This window comes from Hesperophylax consimilis, chromosome 31 (genome assembly GCF_061612785.1).
Source record: "Hesperophylax consimilis isolate HC1 chromosome 31, BYU_Hcon_1.0, whole genome shotgun sequence".
Lineage (NCBI taxonomy): Eukaryota > Metazoa > Arthropoda > Insecta > Trichoptera > Limnephilidae > Hesperophylax > Hesperophylax consimilis.
The window spans coordinates 1,891,835-1,911,420 of NC_142866.1; the positions used below are offsets into that span (position 1 = coordinate 1,891,835).

Consider the following 19,586-nt stretch of genomic DNA (forward strand, 5'->3'; position numbering starts at 1 on the left):
AGAATCATCAGCTTACATTAGGAAAGAATATTATTATTGCACAAAAATGTATATTGAACAAATCTGTTGCTCACACCGTATTTTGAGACAGATTATGAGTGAAGCATTTATGGCTATATCCACCTGGTCTCATCCATAGGAAAATGCATATGCTTGAATGAGATTGTACAGAAGCGGTCACATGGTTTAAACTGATTTGAAGATCTTGACATTTCTATACATTTATTTCTTGTTCAACTTAATTTGTGAGTGAAAACATGCTAAACATTCTTGTTTCAACTGTGGGAAGAGTTGCATAAATGAGAAGATAATCTAATACCCTAGAACATTAATTATACTCACGATTCCAGTAAAATATTAGTGTATTTACTTGTATTGGCTGGCAACTCTGGCCGCTAGAAACTGTGTGAAAGAAAACAGAAGAAGGCTGTAGCATACTGCCAGAATGTATCCGATATATCAGAAGTTTGAGGTATTGTAACTATTCTACAGTACTTTTCTGTACCTACTATCCTGTGAGCGGGCTGCCTATTTCTACTGTAGGGCTTTGCTAATAATGTTGTAAATCTTTATTGCCTTTTATGAGCATGTAAAATAAAATTTCGTTATATTTTTAGGTTAACTATTGGAAAATCCTGAGTCGCAACAACCCTGCCCAGGACTATCCGAGTGATTTTGATTTGGTTGTAATAGAGGATACCAGTAAAAGGTCGGGCGTTTTGGCACTTGAAGACCACCCCGTCATCAAAAGCGTCACCGCGCAGCAAATGGTTCACAGAACTATTAAATTTGTAAAATACAATCAAGATGAAGAAGAAGACTCATTTAATGACACAAATACTAAACACAGAAGACGGAAAAGAAATCCTAAAGTAAGCAACGCAAAAGGTTTCTCAAAATGGAGGGGTCGATTTATCCAATCACAAAGTGAAGAAGCAGAAACAATGGATGAAGAAACTCCTAAGGTAAAACACAATATTTAAATTTTACGTTAACAGTCTGAAGATGTACGTAGCAGATCATTTTTAATTCATACTAAATTAAAATTAATATTGAATAGACATATTAGAAATCTTCAATTTACAAAAACAAAGGCAACCAGTGAGATTTGAAGTTTCAATATTTCTTACAGCGCTCATTGTAGTAATAAAAAGTTTTTTAAGTTTATTCTTAATTCTTAACCAATGTCTTTTCGTGTGATAGTATTATTTCAGATGTACAATTTAGTAGGTACAACTTGCTTTATGTGGAAAATGTAATCATGACAAGTTAATAATAATTATTACATATTATGCATTAAATCGTTGTTTAATGTGTCTTTCTAATGAACTAATCAAAAAAACTTCAACAGGGCGGCCCCTTCAGAAAACTATTCAAAGCCGTTCCTCGGCAAATAACGGCAGTCCTGCAGGCGGACATCTTGTGGGGAATGGGAATTACAGGTTTGTTGATTTTTTATTATATCCAGGCTATTCGTTAGGGTTTCAATTAGCAATTATTGTTCCCTAATAAATTTACTCTGCATTCTTTCGTCGGCGGTATCCGGAACTTAAATAATTATTAAACTAATTCTTAAAGCCGTCACTGTCCTTTGATTAATCCAATACTTCTAAAACTAATAAAGTTAAAAATCTGCCTCGATTCAAATTAAAAACTTTGTTTGAATATTAATTTAAAATTCAAATGACAGCTCTTCGTGTGCATGCTTGTGTTTTTATTTTAATAAGTTAGGACTTATGACAATATTAATAAATTCTTTATTTGAGAATGTTGGGAAGTTAGTGCGATCCAATAAAGTTTATACATAAAATCATTTTTCACGCTTATTTTATTTTATGCATAAACGTTATTGGATGTGTGATGTTTATAGTATTGTGTCAGGGTGTTTGTAAGAAAATAGCTTTTATCGTCGGTCAGTTTATTTATCTTACATACAGGGTTTACAGCTTAGGGTAAAAACAATGATCACTTAAAGTTCTCAAATATCACTTGAGCACAGCGTAAGGGCCGCAACAGAGGACCCGGGGGTCTCTTAGTTGGGTGGAGATTCTCCCGACAAGTAATGTCCCCGAGGGAGCTGTTACTTGAATTCCCAAGGAGGACCCGGAGGGCTCTCTCGACTTGGTACTGGGGAGTGTTTAACTTCTCCCAACAAGTAATGTCCCCGAGGGAGCTGTTGCTTGAATTCCCAAGGAGGACCCGGAGGGTTCTCTCGACTTGGTACTGGGGAGTGTTTAACTGGGCAATGACCACTAGGATTCTGTTGCTTAGTTAACCAGGAGACTGGGTACTCTGCCGTCAAAATGAGCTGCACGGCGTTATATACCCTTTGACCGGTCAGTACCGGCCGCTGACGGAGGGGTGGGGGTAGCTCGGCCAATGGGGTGTCTTCCTGTACGGGGAATGGGCTGCGATTGGCCGAGCGAGACGGCGCTATGCGTGTGAGGGAGAAAGTATTCGGATTCGTGCGTCGGTCGAAATGCCGCGCGCCACATCCTCCCCCTAGGATTCCAAAAAGCGCCCCGCTTTGGGATCCTTTTATTGGTAGTTCTGCTGTTGGACGAGTGGTGTCTTCCTGGGTCTTCCGCGTCTTCGTAGGGGCACCAGGGGCTCTGGGACTGCACCAGAGGAGCTCTTGAAGGCCGTAATGGTTGAAGAATGGTAGGTCCCAATCGGAACTGTTGGGGCTTCCTGAGTTGCGACTTCATAACTGGTGGGGCTCTTGCGTCTCAGTATGATGTGAGGGCCGTCCCGTCGAGGGGCTAACTTGGAGCTGACCCCTTTGTTTGTGTTGCTCAACACATGGGTGGTGATCCAGACTAGATCTCCTTCTTGGAAACGTTGATCCGGTCGGCGGTGGGAATCGGCGTTTTCCTTGCGCCAGTCCTGCTGTACTTCGTTGATCTCGCGGGCCTGCCGTAGATCGTTTTCTAGGCGTAGTAGGCGAGGAGTAACTTCTGGGATAAAGTTTTCAGCCTGGATGATGCTGCGTAAGTCCCGGTTTGCGTCATCTGGGGTTCGGAGTTCTCTACCGAAGGTCAGATAGGCGGCACTGTATCCCGTACTCTGGCACTTTGCCGTGTTCATGGCGAATCGAATGGTCGGTAGTTTCTCCGGCCACTGATCGTGTTTCTTCCCAACTTGAATTGCTAGTTGAGGCTTCAAGTCTCGGTTCTTTCGCTCTACCGGATTAGCAGCGGGGTGGTAGAGGGGTGTCAAGCTCTGTCGTATTCCCAGGCAGTGTGTCACCTGTTGCATAACAGCGCTGACGAATTGGACGCCGTTATCACTTATTATCCGTCTTGGTGTTCCATACCGTAGGATTATTTCCGTCACAATGGTCCAGGCGCACTTGTCTGCGGTTGCGTTACTTAGTGCAAATAGTTCGACCCATCGTGTAGCGAGGTCTTCTACGATGAAAATCCAATTCTTTCCGTCAGGTGAGGTGGGTAATGGTCCGAATAGGTCTATTGCTATGACTTCAAATCGCTGCTGTGTAGATGGAGTTTGCAGTAGGCCGGCGGGCTTCAGGTTTGTGGCCTTGTATCGTTGACACTCGATACAATTCTTCACGTATCCTGCTATGTACCGCCGCATCCCTACCCAGTAGTATCGCGTAGCTACACGGTTGCAGGTACCTTCAATGCCGTAGTGTCCAGCTGTAGGGGCATCGTGGTATTCTTGTAATATCTCAGCGCGTTCGTGGGCAGGCACGACGAGTTGGGCTTCCTCGCCGTCCTGATCAGGGGAGTATCGGTATAATACTCCATCGTTAGTGAGGTAGCCCCGGTTTGTCCATCGGGCGAATTCCTCATCTTGTTGTCCGGCCTGGAAGCAGTCTAGAATCTTCTTTACTTCTGGATCCTTTAGTTGCTCTTGGCGGGTGGCCAAGGCACTTCGTGTCGGGATATCTGCTTCGACGAAGCTGCATAGATTGCAGACGTTTCTCTCTTCATCGCCGCAGGGAGGGCGTGATAAAGCGTCAGCCACCAGGTTTGTCCTTCCTGGGGCGTATTTGATAGTGAGGTTATAGGGCTGAAGTTGTAGCGCCCATCTCGCGAGTCTTCCTGTGGGAGATTTCAGGGACATCAACCACTTTAAGGGTTGGTGATCGGAGATAACCGTGGTCGGGTTTCCCTCAATATATCCCCTGAACTTCGAGATGGCCCATACTACAGCGAGAGCCTCTCGTTCCGTAGTGGAGTAGTTCTTCTCGGCGCTGGTCATCAGTCTGCTGGCGTATTCCACTGGACGTTCTTCCGTCCCCTCCCCCTGGAGTAGGACTGCACCGACAGCGTAGCCGCTGGCGTCGGTCTTTATTATAAACGGTTGGGACTCTTCAGCCTGCCTCAGTATAGGGGCCGTTGTGAGTAATTCTTTTAATTTTCCGAACGCCTCTTGTTGGTGCTTTCCCCATACCCATATCTTCGCCTTTTTGGTTAGGTCGCTGAGGGGTTTTGCAATCTCAGCAAAGTGGGGAATGAATCGCCGAAACCATGAGCACGTCTGCAGAAAGGATTGCAGGTGTTTCACGTTTCGGGGGGGGCCCATCTTGGTAATGGCCCTAATTTTCTCGGGATTTGCCGTAATCCCTTGCGTTGTCAGCCGGTGTCCCAGGAATTTCACTTCATTACAGCAAAAGTGACATTTTTTTCGGTTTATCCGTAATCCAAAGTCCTTGATCCGCCGAAAAACCGCTCTCAGCTCGCGCAAATGGTCGTCAAATGTTGCGGATAGCAGGATGAGGTCATCTAGGTAGGCTAGCAGGTTCAGGTCGCCTAATCCAGCGCGCAGCCGGTCTATCAGACGCTGGAAGGTGGAGGGTGCATTCCGAAGACCGAAGGCCATACGATTAAATCGGTATGTCCCAAACGGCGTGATGAACGCAGTCTTGTCTCGATCCTTGTCGTGCACACTGATCTGCCAGTATCCCGCATGGAGGTCCATGGTGGACATGAACGCCGTCCTCTTCGCTGCATGGAGGAGGTCGTCCATCCGAGGTAGTGGATAATGGTCCGGCGTGGTAGCGGCGTTGAGCTGCCTATAGTCCACGCAAAAGCGCAGGCTACCATCAGGTTTGGGCACGAGCACGACTGGTGCGGCCCATGGGGATTCACACTCTTCTATGATCCCTTCCTGGAGCATTTTCTCTATCTCTACCTTCATGAGGGCCTTTTGAGCTGGCGTCAGGCGATAGGGAGGCATCGCTACTGGTGGATGGTCTCCCGTGGGGATATGATGTTCCGCCTGGTCCGTGGGCGGCCCGTTCTTTGAGAAGACTTCTTCGTTTTGCGTAATCAGCTCATTTAGCTGCTTTCTCTCCACCTCTGTTAGGTGGGTGCCCTCATCTTCTCTCAGATGCAATGGTAGGGCTTCAATACTGGCCAGGTCTATCCTCCGGGGAAATAGGTTTCTCAACCCCCGTTTTGGACTCTTATACGTCCGGTGGACCATGATTTGGGCGTCCCTGTACATGTGGTCCATGTGGTGGTCCGCCAAGCCTATTATGCCTTTATCTGGGGTTGGAGGCAAGGGACTGATTGGCGTGGGCAGTATCATCACTGACCCGATCTCGCTGGTAGGCGTCATCTCTCCGGTGTATCCCGGCGGTGGAGGGCCGTACGCCCTTACATCCAGCTCATCCTCGATGCTGGTAGGGGTTATCTGCTCAGCCGCCTGCTGTTCTCTTTGATTCGCCCCTTCATGTGCGGGCACAATAAATCTATGGGCTCTTCCCGGCATGTCCGAAAAGTACCATTCTTTGGTAGGCAGGTTCAGCACCATCGCTGCATCCTCGAGGAAGTCTATTCCCAGGAGGGTGTGGTTTTTCGATGCGTTCGGTAGCACCAAGAACTCGGTAGAGACTGACCGGTTCTGTATTTTTACATCTACTCTGCTACGGAGGACTAGCTGGTCCTTGGTATGTCCGTCAGCAAGTATGATGGTGAGCCTCTCCGACGTGAAATGGTAGCCCTGTCGGCTTAGCAGCACGTATAGTTCCTGGCTTGCGACGCTGGCCTTAGCGCCGGTATCCAAGAAAGCCGTTCCGACGTTTCCTCCCACTTCAATGTACACCGCAGGCCGGTGTCGCTGGACTGCCAGGGCCGTACGGGTGTTGAGGGAGCAGAACTGAGCGTTTCTCATTTCTCCTTGCTTGGGGTTGCAGGTCGGGCATCTGCTGCGTATGACCCCAGGTCGATTACAACCGTAGCATGCCAGTGTATTTGGTCCTCTGCTTGGCCCCTCTGCTTGGCCATGTCCTTTCGTTGGAGTGAGGTTCCGGGTGGCGCTCCGCTCTCGAGGCTGCTTCCGGCAGGCATCTGTGGTATGCCCGAATAGTTTGCAGTTCGCACACCTTGGTCGTGTTCTGCGGACATTATTTTCCTCATTCCAGCGAGTTTTCTCCGCATCGTGAGATTTAGGTATCGTCTCACGCTCGGCGATCATCTCCTCGATGTATCGTGCTTTACTGAGCACATCTGAGAAGGTTTGGATGTCCTCTCTTGGCATCCGCTCTCTTATTTCTCGGTGCAGGAGACCGTATATAAAGTCGATCTCCTGGGTTTCCGGGTGTTTGGTCACCAATTCCGCCAGGAGGGACCTTTTCTTAGTAATGAACAAGCCCGTGGCTCGCGGTCTTTCTTGCTTGGTTTCAAACAAGTCCATGTACACCTTGTACGCTTGTCGTCTCGGCGCGAATGTCTGCCTGAGCAGATCCATGGCGGCCTGCCATGTTTTGACGCCGGTTTTGACTCCTTGCCACCACGGCGAAGCCACTTCTTGGAGGAGTAGAGGTAGTCCTTCCAAGGCGTTGTCATCTGGTATTCCCTCAGATGTCTTGTACAGCGTTGCCGTCAAGATGAATTCTTCCACCTTCTGTGGGTCTGTACATCCATTGAACCGGGATGAACAGTGAGCGAGGTTTTTTATCCTCGCGCTCTGGAATAACTCGCGGAGTTGGTCCTGGGAAATCGCCATTTTGGATTTGGCCACTAACCGCGCACTTTTCCGTGTAGGTTCCGTTTTTTCCACTTTGTCTTTTACTTAAAACTGTCACGTTGGTCGTCACTCTCGGCGCACTTTTCCGTGTAGTTCCGTTTTATCACTGTCTTTCACTTTCAAAACTGTCACTCTCGGCTCACTTTACCGTGTAGGTTCCGTTTTATCACTGTCTTTCACTTTAAAAAGCTGTCACGTTGGGCGCCATTTTGTGTCAGGGTGTTTGTAAGAAAATAGCTTTTATCGTCGGTCAGTTTATTTATCTTACATACAGGGTTTACAGCTTAGGGTAAAAACAATGATCACTTAAAGTTCTCAAATATCACTTGAGCACAGCGTAAGGGCCGCAACAGAGGACCCGGGGGTCTCTTAGTTGGGTGGAGATTCTCCCGACAAGTAATGTCCCCGAGGGAGCTGTTACTTGAATTCCCAAGGAGGACCCGGAGGGCTCTCTCGACTTGGTACTGGGGAGTGTTTAACTTCTCCCAACAAGTAATGTCCCCGAGGGAGCTGTTGCTTGAATTCCCAAGGAGGACCCGGAGGGTTCTCTCGACTTGGTACTGGGGAGTGTTTAACTGGGCAATGACCACTAGGATTCTGTTGCTTAGTTAACCAGGAGACTGGATACTCTGCCGTCAAAATGAGCTGCACGGCGTTATATACCCTTTGACCGGTCAGTACCGGCCGCTGACGGAGGGGTGGGGGTAGCTCGGCCAATGGGGTGTCTTCCTGTACGGGGAATGGGCTGCGATTGGCCGAGCGAGACGGCGCTATGCGTGTGAGGGAGAAAGTATTCGGATTCGTGCGTCGGTCGAAATGCCGCGCGCCACAGTATATAATAATTTTACTATATTAATTTTATTGTTTTTAATTCAATAAAACCAAACAATAAAATAATGTAATGATTATATTTAAAAATGTCAATTTGACAATTTGCCTTGTATTATAGCATCTTTATCATTATACTTATACAGGGTGTCCGGAAACTCGTAGTACAAGCGGGAAACTGGTGAATCTACATCACATTTGGAGTCGATTTTGTAGTATATTTTTTTTTTATTTGAGCTTTCGTTATCGAGTAAATCGAGTTTGAAGTTGATTTTTTTTTTATTTTATTTTTTTTTTTTTAATCAAATTCTTATAAATTATTACTGAAGATCAAAGTACCCAACTAATTAAAACTATTTGAAAGTAAAACAAATGAAGAAACTCGGATTTGAAGCATTATTTTGAAATCACCCTTCATTTAACCCGGTGTAATCATAAAATATTTCTGCTCTGCAGGGTTAAAACATCTGTTATTCAACCCTAAACACCAGAAAAAACTTTAACCCTAAAATAGCCGAAAAATATTTTTTTTTGGTTTTTTTTTTTTTTTTTGAAAATGCTCAAATCAAAAAACTTTATGTTTTTTTGGGTTCCCCATGTGGTGTAGATTCTCCAGTTTCCCGCTTGTACTACGAGTTTCCGGACACCGTGTATTTATTAAGATTTTTTGTTGTTGATAATTGTCTAATAACAGTAACAGTTTAAACTGTAAATGTAGTGTTTACTTGTACGTAAAATCAGAAGAGATAAAATTTCAATAACAGACATATTCCTTTTTGCTGTCCCAGATTATTTCCCACTTGGGTACTATCACAGGGATCAAGACATAGGTCAATTTGTCTCGTTTATATTCATAGTGTGTTCTGTACTTAGTGACAATGATGATTACTGTCCACGCAATGAGAATGATCTATCAGCCCCAATGAGGTCTTCTCCTACAACAAATTTTCATATTATTTACAAATTTATCATTAATTAGAGGATGCTGAGGTCAGAACTTTTAGAATTTTTGGATAATACCAAATAGTATCTATCGAAGATATACTTCAAAATATTGATATTTGCCGGTCGAAAAGCGTGTGACATCACGGTACATGTTCGGTAGTACTCAGCATTGCAATTCAAATTGTACTGTATGTGACATCATAAGACACTATTGCATACATTTTACAATGCCCTTTGAAAGTTCATATCTTTGTGATTTTTGAAGATATGGATAAACTAATTTTACTGTCTTATTAAGTCTATACAGGGTGTCCGGAAACTCGTAGTACAAGCGGGAAACTGGTGAATCTACATCACATATGGAGTCGATTTTGTAGTATATTTTTTTTTGATTTGAGCTTTCGTTATCGAGTAAATCGAGTTAGAAGTTGATTTTTTTTTTATTATTTTTTTTTTTTTTTAATCAAATTCTTATAAATTATTACTGAAGATCAAAGTACCCAACTAATTAAAACTATTTGAAAGTAAAACAAATGAAGAAACTCGGATTTGAAGCATTATTTTGAAATCACCCTTCATTTAATCCATAATAATAATTTTTTTTTTTTTGTGAAAATGCTCAAATCAAAAAACTTTATGTTTATTTGGGTTCCCCATGTGGTGTAGATTCTCCAGTTTCCCGCTTGTACTACGAGTTTCCGGACACCGTGTATAATACATTTTCTTGAAAAAAAATGGAGACAACCTCATTGCAACAATCATTTGAATTTGTTATTCTTGTTTACAATTATATGTTGACAAAGTTGTGTACATTAGTTTCATTCTGTTTTTTAGTTTCTGTCAAATTTTATTTTATGAAGGTGAGAAGGAACGGAATAATGTCCAATTCTCATTTGAATAAGTGAGGAAATTTCTTTTTTGGAAAAATGAGGGAATTGTTGATACCATGGTTTTGATGGGATAGTCCTTTGTATTGAGACATAGCAGGTTCCCTTGGATTGACTAGCAATTTGCAAAAACTCGGCCCAAACATTGCGGGTCTAGCTTTGAGAGTGGAAAAGTTTCAGATAGGGGAATGTGGTTTACGAGTGTAACAATGCTCCTTGTTTTGCCAAGGAATTCGCAATATCTTTACCCACTATGCCAACATGTCCGGAATCCAAAATCATAGCTTTGAATTGAGGCTATCAGCACTCGAATAAGGCATACAAAGTTATCATCAGGATGAAGAAGAGCACTGTATTTAAGTTTTTGGAGGGAACTGAGGGAGTCAGAGAGAACAATGGAATGTTCATAATTATTTTTGATTATATATTCGAGAGATTCAATTATTGCAATACACTCGGAGAATATTGAAAATTGTTTTGAAATTGAATGAAATATTCTGTCATTACGCGTTAGAATTACATATTGTGGTAAATTTTAATACCTTTACCACAGTTAGGAGAGTTTGGAGATTTGTAGCCATCAGTAAATAAAAGAGAAGAGTTGGGCCATTTAAATTAAATAATGTCATTGAACACATTACTGACACTATGGGCCGGGAGACTGGAATGTCTTTTAAGGATGTCGACCCCTTCTAAAATTGCTGTGGATAGGGTGACGTGACTATATTTTAAATTGTGTAAGGGAAGAAGATCATTTTGGACAATTCAAAGATCTGAGAGCTACTGTAAATTTTTACATATGGCGGAAAGAGGATATATAATATTCTTTATTTGTTTCAGGAAATGGCGTTAGAGTTGCGGTATTCGATACCGGCTTGGCCAAAACTCATCCCCATTTCAAAAAGATTAAGGAAAGAACCAACTGGACCAATGAAAAGACGCTGGAGGATGGTTTGGGTCATGGCACGTTTGTTGCGGGAGTTATTGCATCGAGCAGAGAGTGTTTGGGCTTCGCCCCTGATGCAGATTTGCACATATTTAGAGTGTTTACAAATAATCAGGTAGATATACATTTTTGTCATTATTTTAATGCAACATGTAAAAGGATTACAATAAGTCTATTTACCCTTACTACTTAGCCTTCACTCTACTTACTACTTATTCTTACCCTTCGCTCTCTTTTCTTTACTTTTTCGTTTTCTTCTACTCTCATATTATGGGAAACGGATCACTCTTGCTTAATCCTCTTAGGCCCAGTTGTTTTGCAGAAATTCAAATGTAAAATTGTCATCAAATGGCCATTCAGTCCCCATTAATCGCCGATTCTGATTCAGTCCCCATTAATCTCTTCTGCTGATCACAATTTGTTCAAAAGCTGAAACGGGCTTTAATCAGCGTTTAACGGGCACCTTTCAACTGTCAAAAAACAAAATGGTGCTGAATGGCCTCTTGATGACTTTTTCACATGTGAATTTCTGCGAAATATCTGGCCCTAGTCTCCGAGCGCCAATCTACGGGTGTACCTAGACTAAACAAACGCCGCACGGCAAGTATACCATCTGTCACAGCATACTTTTATGTATCATATTATGTATAAGACAATGACATAGGAATCACCGTGAAACACAGAAATTCCACTAGAAGATTCTTTTGTCATACAAATAAATGCATTTGCGAAAAACTCTTTTATAACACTTAGTTTATTTCAAGCTGAAAAATAATACCAAAGAGTTAATAAATTGATTTACATAATAATTATATGTGCAAAATATCTGTCTTTTGAAACACCTTATAAGTAGTCACTACGAGGGAACGTTTTTAAGTTCGCGGAATGGGGGTAAGGAGTGGAAATAAAAATCCAAATTTATTTTTCCTTTTCAATTATTCACCAGCTACCCTAATACATTTTTCGGATCTTTCAATTAACTTATGTATACCGTCCAAAAAAAAAGATTTGTCTTTGTGTAAAAAATACGCCAAAACTGCATTCTTCACTTCTTCATCACTTGAAAACTTTTTCACACAAAGTTCTTTTTTCAAGTTTGGAAAAAGGTATTAATCACTGGGAGCCAGGTCAGGACTTTAGGGTGGATGTGGCAAAATTTCGAAGCCCATCTTCTGCAAAGCAGCCATCGCAACACGGCTCTTGTGAACAGGCGCGTTGTCATGCAGAAGGAGGACATATTTGGTCAATTTTCATCTTCTTTTCTCCTTGATGGCTTCCTTTAATTGCTCTAGAATTGAAGCGTAGTAAACTCCGGTTATGGAAACACCTTTATCTTTCTAATCAATCACCAGGATTCCTTCTGAGTCCCAAAAGACTGTCGCCATGATTTTCCCAGCCGATTGTGACACCTTAAACTTCTTGGGTGGTGGTGTGCCTTTCTTGTGCCACTGCATAGAGTCCTGTTTAGACTCAGGTTCATAATGATGAACCCAAGTTTCATCACCAGTAACAATTTGAGCCAACACTCCATCTTTGTATTCCGTACAGAGGTCCAAAAATGCACGAGAACACTCCACGCGCTGTTGTTTTTGAGACGGCGTGAGCATTCTCGGGACCCATCTTTCGCTGACTTTAATCATGTCAAAATGGTCGTGAAGAATTTTGAAAATGGCTGTTTCTTCTTTAGTCGGGCATCTTCTATTATTAATATTTCGACTTTTTGAATAATTTCCGAAGTGGTCACCTTGATAGGCCTTCCTGGCTGTGGGTCGTCTTCAAGCGACTCCCTGCCTTGTTTAAAAATGATATGCCACTTGTAAACCTTAGTTTTACTTGGACAAGAGTCCCCGTAAACGGATGACATCACTTCCAGTACGATCTGAACTGATTTTCCTTGCTTGGTAAGGAATTTTATAACAGCGCGGAACTCGATTTTCTCCTTATTCAGAATTCTCCCCTTGTTTGACTTGTTTGGTCGACGATAGCTCAAAGACTAACTACCTAATTACGATAAAACCCGGTATTTATACTAATAATGAGTTGCTCAATTAGTACCTAATTCAGCGACACCCCCACTAATCACCTACCTACCCATTCTGCGAATTTAATTACGCCCCCTCGTATGTTTCCCCATTGAGTACCATGTTTAAGGTGCTTTATTTTCATTACGGTACATATGTATACACATGTACATTTGACGGCCTCTGATGGTCGAGAGGTAAGGCTCTCGACTAGAAATCCAGAGGTCGTGGGTTGAAATACTGGTGTGCGCAAGTAAATTCTCATAAAAAAATAAAAAAGAGGTTGTAACCTCTTAAAATTCTACCTCAGTTGCATACCTTAAGTACAGTTTGGTCCGGTGCAGCCAATTCTACTGTGTGATTATTTTACTCCTTTCGTTTTCAGGTTTCTTACACATCTTGGTTTCTCGATGCTTTTAACTACGCCATACTGAAAAAGATCAATGTTTTAAATTTGAGCATTGGCGGGCCGGATTTCATGGATCAACCCTTTGTGGATAAAGTTTGGGAGCTTACAGCAAATAAGGTAAAAACATAACACTTTTTACATAGAAAGCATAATTTTGTAAAATAAATAGTACCTACATATATTAAAATTACTTTTCACAGGTGATAATGGTGTCTGCGATAGGGAATGATGGCCCTCTGTACGGAACATTGAACAACCCTGCCGACCAGATGGATGTCATTGGTGTGGGAGGAATCAACTTTGATGATCAGATTGCTAAGTTCTCTTCCCGAGGCATGACTACTTGGGAGCTCCCTCAGGTCATTGTTTTTCACTAATCCTTTAAATATGTGTAAACACTTTTCAATTTACAACTAAATGAAAGCTGAACTTTTCTATTTCTTGATTTAGAAGTTTTAATTAGAGATTCACTTCCCTTTTCTGAATCTAAACGAAACAATTTTATTTTATTTGGTTTTTGCCCAGCTGGGCTTTTACATAGATTTTAAGAACAGAAAATACCTAGTGAGCTATCGAAAAAGTTTTTAAAGCACCAAAAACATTAAACTGCCAAACTGAATATGAAACAATATTAATAAAAACATGTAACAGTAACATAAAGTAGTATAGAAACTAGAACAATACTACATATAAGACAAATCACTAAAACTACACTACCAACGCTACTATAATTTGTAGGATTCAACAAAGTGCTGGTATAGATTACGCTCAATTCTATAAGTGGAGTCGGAATATATATAATATATCAATAGTTCCCCCAAACTTGTTGCCCAGATCATGAATCCTATTGGTTTAGTGAGTGTGTCTGATAGTTGGTTGTGTATGTATTCTAGAAGAATGTTACATTTTGTCTTGTATTTAATAGTGGCAATGATGGCAGGGCTGTCAATTAAGTTATTAATGACTGTGTGTAACACAACCAGGTCTGACAAAATTCTCCTCTCAGACAGCATTATTAGATGCAATTGATTCATCAAACTGACATTATTAATGTATTCAACTGGAATTGTGAGCTTAAAATTTATGTACCTAAGAAATTTGTGCTGAACTCTTTCTATATTGTTAGAGTGAAATTTGTGCTGAACTCTTTCTATATTGTTAGAGTGAAATTTGTGCGGAACTCTTTCTATATTGTTAGAGTGAACTTTGTACAAAGGGGACCAAATAGGTGAATTATGTTCCGTTTGACTTCCAACTAATGAAATATAGAGGGTTCTCATACAATCTACGAACTTAAAATCAGTTAAAGTCCCGCGTGTAATGAGTATTTTGGTTCTTTTAGGGCTATGGTCGTGTGAAGCCCGACATTGTGACCTACGGCAGCAGTGTGCGAGGATCAAGCATGAAGGGAGGTTGCCGTTCTCTGTCTGGTAAGCTAAGTTGCTAGAAAACTACAAATTATATTCTATATGTACCTACATTTACTGGAGTCCTTCATTGCAATAAATATCAATTATGTAGCACATTGAAATTATTCTTCTTGAAGTTTCTCTGACTTATTCGAAATCAAACGATTATGACACAGATAATAGGAATAAAGGAATATGTAGTCACAGAATATTGTCTGCAAATAAATTTGTAGTTCTATTAATAAAGAGGACTGTAATCAACAATTATACCTTTTCAAATTGACACAACTATTTGGATAGCTGGTTAGCTGGTTGATATATGGCATGGAAGCATGACGACTGTTGTCGAGCTATGACCAAACTGCACAGAGTATCAACGCCAATGAAAGTTCTGTTTGGTGTGTAGGTAGAAACAAAGGCTATGCGTTATTTTCCCTTATTTCTATTATCCATCGATTTTGAACTGAATTGTTTGAATGCAAACATTTATTATTAGATGAAAAGTGAAGATTTATTCATATTTCATATTTATTTGCAAATTTCTTGAATGGTATGGTATGTTTTACACAAAACAATGCTATTCTTCAATTGATATAGCTTTTGGTGGGGTTACATTGCAGGCACCAGTGTAGCGTCTCCCGTGGTGGCGGGGGCGGTGGCACTACTGGCCAGTGCGGTCCTTGGCAGTGGCGGCGACCTGACGCCCGCCTCGATGAAACAGGCGCTGATGGCGTCCGCTCGGAGGTTGCCTAACATCAGCATGTTTGAGCAAGGTCATGGTAAACTGGACTTACTTAAGGCCTACCAGGTATGCTATTATTCTTGCCAGTTTCATTTAATTGTAGTTTTCTGTAATATTTGTGCGTAGGGTATTATATTTATCTACATATTTAACCATCACTCCGTTTCCTCCCAGGGGTAGGCAGAGAAGATGGACTGTCACACAACTCTATCTTGGCGCATAATTATTACTTCATTCACATTGATATGTACTCTTCTGTTATTCAAACCCTTGACATGACCCGACTCAAGAGTTTGATTCACTTGGTCGTGTTATGTCTTCCTCGGGCTTATCTGACTTTTTCTACCCTTCACTTTCGCCTCATATCTTCTCCTTACGTACCTTCCTTCTTTCGTCCACTCTAAATGTCCAAATATTCTAAGAATCCTATTCTTAATCTTGTTCACTACGTTTTCTTCAGCTTTGTATTCTTCCCAGATCTCCACATTTGCGCGGCGTTGCAGTCATATGTTGTTTTACCACATATATGCCTCAGGGAACTCCTTTCGTATTAAATATTTACATTCTGTATTACAAAAGTATTGCTTCTATGCGTGCAATTTTCATTTCTAAATATAAAAAGAGATTAATAAATCTTTAATTCCAATCGATTGCGAGTAATTATTAGCTGAATGCGTACACTCTTAAAAAAAAAAAATATCGGTCACTTTATGATCGTTTATTGAAATGTTAATGAAAATACACTAATGCATTATTTGCTGGTTCATGTTTTATAGCTTTATTACAATACACATATGTACCAATCTAGCTACTGATTAAATACTAACTATTGATTTACTCATTGCTTTTATACTATAATATTACACATTTTTTTCTATTTTTGCTAGTGTTATTTACAATAATATATGTATTTTTGTTGTTTTTATTATTGTGTAAAAAACCCACTAGTGCATTATATATAAAACTTACAATAACATTTGTATAGCGGCTGTTACGTCTTTGCAATATCAATCATTGATCATTGCTAAGTTTCAGTATCTTGAATTATTTCACCCAATTTCCTCCACCTTTCTTCTTCCGTCTTATGTTCCGTTTCACTTTTCATGATGTGAATGAACTATACTCAACCCATCATGTTAAGTTATAAGGAAATGCGTAGGGAATTATCAAAAATTATTTGTAAATTGATGTAATATATTGTCATTGATACTGCAAAAAATTGTTACTTCACACAAATAATATCAAACTTAAATTAAAAAAAAAACTGTTGTGAACCCATTGTTGGTTATTTTCGAACTGAAGATTGTTTGAATAATGCAAACTATATAGTACAGCCTAAGGTACCTACTCAGCGAATTTGTCGGCAGAAGCGATTTTTGCTAAATCTGCTTTTCGTTATACTCGTGTATATGAAGGGATTCTGCGAAATGCGCTATGAATGTTTTGTTTATGTAAGCCGTTATCAGCATGATGTCATGCCGTCCATTGTTCTCGAGAATGTTTTGAAATTCCTGGCGTCAGCGCTTATCGGAATGTGGCTTGTACCCGTGTTGTTGATAATAATTTCAATACAGGGGTAACCAATCGTTGGTTAGTGATCTGTAAGAAAAAATAACAAATAAAATTATCCCAAAAAAAAATCTTGTCACTTGTCGAGTCGATCCGGGAATCGCACACGTCGGCCTGAGCGTGTTGTGGTGTGAGTTTGATCAGTTTTCTCAAAGGTGTTGGGTGTGGTGTTTGTTGTGTTTGTCGTTGTTGCTGCCATTTCTGTCGGTTCGGAGGTAATGTAGGCTGGTTTTAGTCGGTCGATAGTCACGGTGACTTCTCTGCCTTTAACACGAATCGTATACGTGCGTTCACTGCGGCGAATGACTTCGTGCGGACCACTGTACGGTAGTTGGAGTGGACTTTTTACCGTGTCGTCTCTCAGGAAGACGTGAGTTGCTGTTGGTAGGTCCTTAAAGATGAATTGTCGCTTTTCACCATGGCGAGTGCCTTCTACTGGCCTTAAATCGTCGAAATGCTGTCTCAGTTCCTTGAGAAAGTTGCCGGTGTCGACTTCGGGTGCTGATGATGGACGTGCAACCAGAAATTCTCCTGGTAGGCGAAGTGGTTTACCATATACCAGTTCGGCTGACGAGGTCGCGAGATCGTCTCTCCAGGCTGCTCTGATGCCCATTAAGACAGTTGGAAGTACTTGTGTCCAGCGGTTACTCTGATGGCATTTGATCGCTGCCTTCAGCTGGCGGTGTAACCGCTCCACCATACCGTTTGCTGCCGGGTGGTACGCGGTGGTGCGTATTTGGGTCGTTCCTGCCAGGTAATTTAATTGCCTGAACAGCTTCGACTCAAACTGTCTGCCTTGGTCGGTCGTGATGCGGAGTGGTGTGCCAAATCTGGTTATCCATCCTTCGTAAAATGCGCGTGCTACTGTCTCTGCCTCTTGGTCCTTGATGGGGAATGCCTCCGGCCACCTGGTGAATCTGTCTACGCATGTCAGACAATATCGACATCCCTCTGACATGGGCATGATGACGATGTCCACGTGGACATGCTCGAATCTGGATGCGGTTGTGGGGAAATCTCCAAGAGGTGCTGATACGTGTCTCGACACCTTGCTCCGCTGGCACTGGAGACAGTTACGTGCCCAATTCGTGGTGTCGGCTTTGATGGCTGGCCAGACATAACGTTGAGTCATGAGTTTGGTCGTTGCCCTGATGCCTGGGTGAGCCAGTTGATGAACCGCATTGAATGCTGCCGGTCGAAACTTTTTCGTGACAAAGGGTCTGACTGTTGTTGTGGAGACGTCACAGTAGAGATCTGCATCGGTACCGGGGATGCGCACCTTCTTGAGCTGCAGGTTGGATCCTTCCTGAAGGCAATTCTCTAATTCTGCGTCGTTAACTTGGTCCGCTGCCAGCGCTGCGTAGTCCAGAGGAGTATCGATTGCTTCGACTCTGGAGAGGGCATCTGCGACGATGTTATCCTTGCCTGCCACGTGACGTATGTCGGTTGTAAACTGGCTGATGTAGTCCAGATGTCGGAATTGCCTTGGCGAGCATTTTTCAGCTTTCTGCTGGAAGGCAAAAGTGATTGGTTTGTGATCCGTAAAGATCGTAAACATCCTGCCTTCTACCATGTGCTTGAAGTGTTTGACGGCAAGGTATATGGCAAGAAGTTCTCTGTCGTACGCTCCATATTTTCGTTCGGCTGGGCTGAATTTCTTCGAGAAAAATCCAAGTGGCTCCCAGTTTCCGTTGACGCGCTGCTGAAGTGCGGCTCCAGCTGTGGTGTCAGAAGCGTCGCTAATGATGGATAGAGGAGCTTCGCACTTCGGGTGGGCGATTAAAGTTGCCTGAGCAAGGGCTTCTTTGCATTTGTCAAAAGCTTCTATGGTCTTCGGTGTCCAGGGAACGGGTTGTTTGCTTTTTAGGTTCCCTTGTAGGAAGTCGTTGAGTGGTGACTGGTCCTCTGCAGCGTGGGGCAGAAATCTCCTGTAGAAATTTAGTGCTCCCAGAAAGCGTCGAAGATCTTTGATTGTTTGGGGTCGGTTGTAGCTCCTGATCGCTTCCACCTTCTCGGGAAGGGGTGTGGTACCCTTGCTGGACACCAAGTACCCCAGGAACTTGACCTCGTGTACACCGAAGTGGCATTTTGCGACGTTGATGATAACACCGTATTCCTGTAAGCGTTGGAATAATACTTCGAGGTGTGCCATGTGTTCCTCTTCTGATGATGAGGCTATGAGGATGTCATCAATGTAGGCGTAGCAGAAGTCGAGTCCACGCGTGACTTCGTCGATGAAACGTTGGAAGGTTTGGGCTGCGTTGCGGAGGCCGAAGGACATCATGGGGAACTCAAACAGGCCAAACGGTGTGGATATGGCCGTTTTCGGGATATCTTCCTGTGCCACTGGAATTTGGTTGTACGCTCTCACGAGGTCGATGGTGGAGAATATTCGAGTGCCGCTCAACGACTGAGCAAAATCCTGAATGTGGCGAACAGGGTAGCGGTCTGGAATAGTCCTGGCGTTCAGGCTCCGATAATCTCCGCACGGTCGCCATTGGTCATCTTTCTTGGGTACCATGTGTAGAGGCGATGCCCAACAACTCTCAGAAGGACGAGCTATTCCAAGGTATACCATTGTCTCAAACTCTTTTTTGGCCAGCTTCAACCTGTCGGGGGCAAGGCGGCGTGGTCGTTCGCTTACTGGAGGTCCTGGAGTGGTTCTGATGTGGTGCCTAGTCTCGTGTCGAACTTCCCTCCTGGTACCGTCCGGGCGCGTCAGGTCAGGAAATCGTTGCAACAGAATGTGGTAGGGTGACGTACCTGTAATTATCTTTATGGAAGGCGTGTTGTCGTTGCTCCTGGTCCCTGTCGTGGTCAGGTTCGTCACT

The 19,586-nt window shown here is 42.6% G+C and overlaps 1 protein-coding gene across 1 annotated transcript in view; it reads left to right on the forward strand.

Annotated features, from left to right (window-relative positions):
- Positions 1 to 19,586, forward strand: part of S1P (membrane-bound transcription factor site-1 protease) — a 55,674-nt gene that overhangs the window by 1,386 nt on the left and 34,702 nt on the right. Inside the window, exons 2-8 of the mRNA XM_089649906.1 lie at positions 618 to 965; positions 1,352 to 1,442; positions 10,500 to 10,720; positions 13,012 to 13,152; positions 13,236 to 13,394; positions 14,378 to 14,465; positions 15,065 to 15,252. Of these exons, the coding sequence (XP_089506032.1) occupies positions 618 to 965; positions 1,352 to 1,442; positions 10,500 to 10,720; positions 13,012 to 13,152; positions 13,236 to 13,394; positions 14,378 to 14,465; positions 15,065 to 15,252 (1,236 nt within the window). The remainder of the gene's footprint in view (positions 1 to 617; positions 966 to 1,351; positions 1,443 to 10,499; positions 10,721 to 13,011; positions 13,153 to 13,235; positions 13,395 to 14,377; positions 14,466 to 15,064; positions 15,253 to 19,586) is intronic.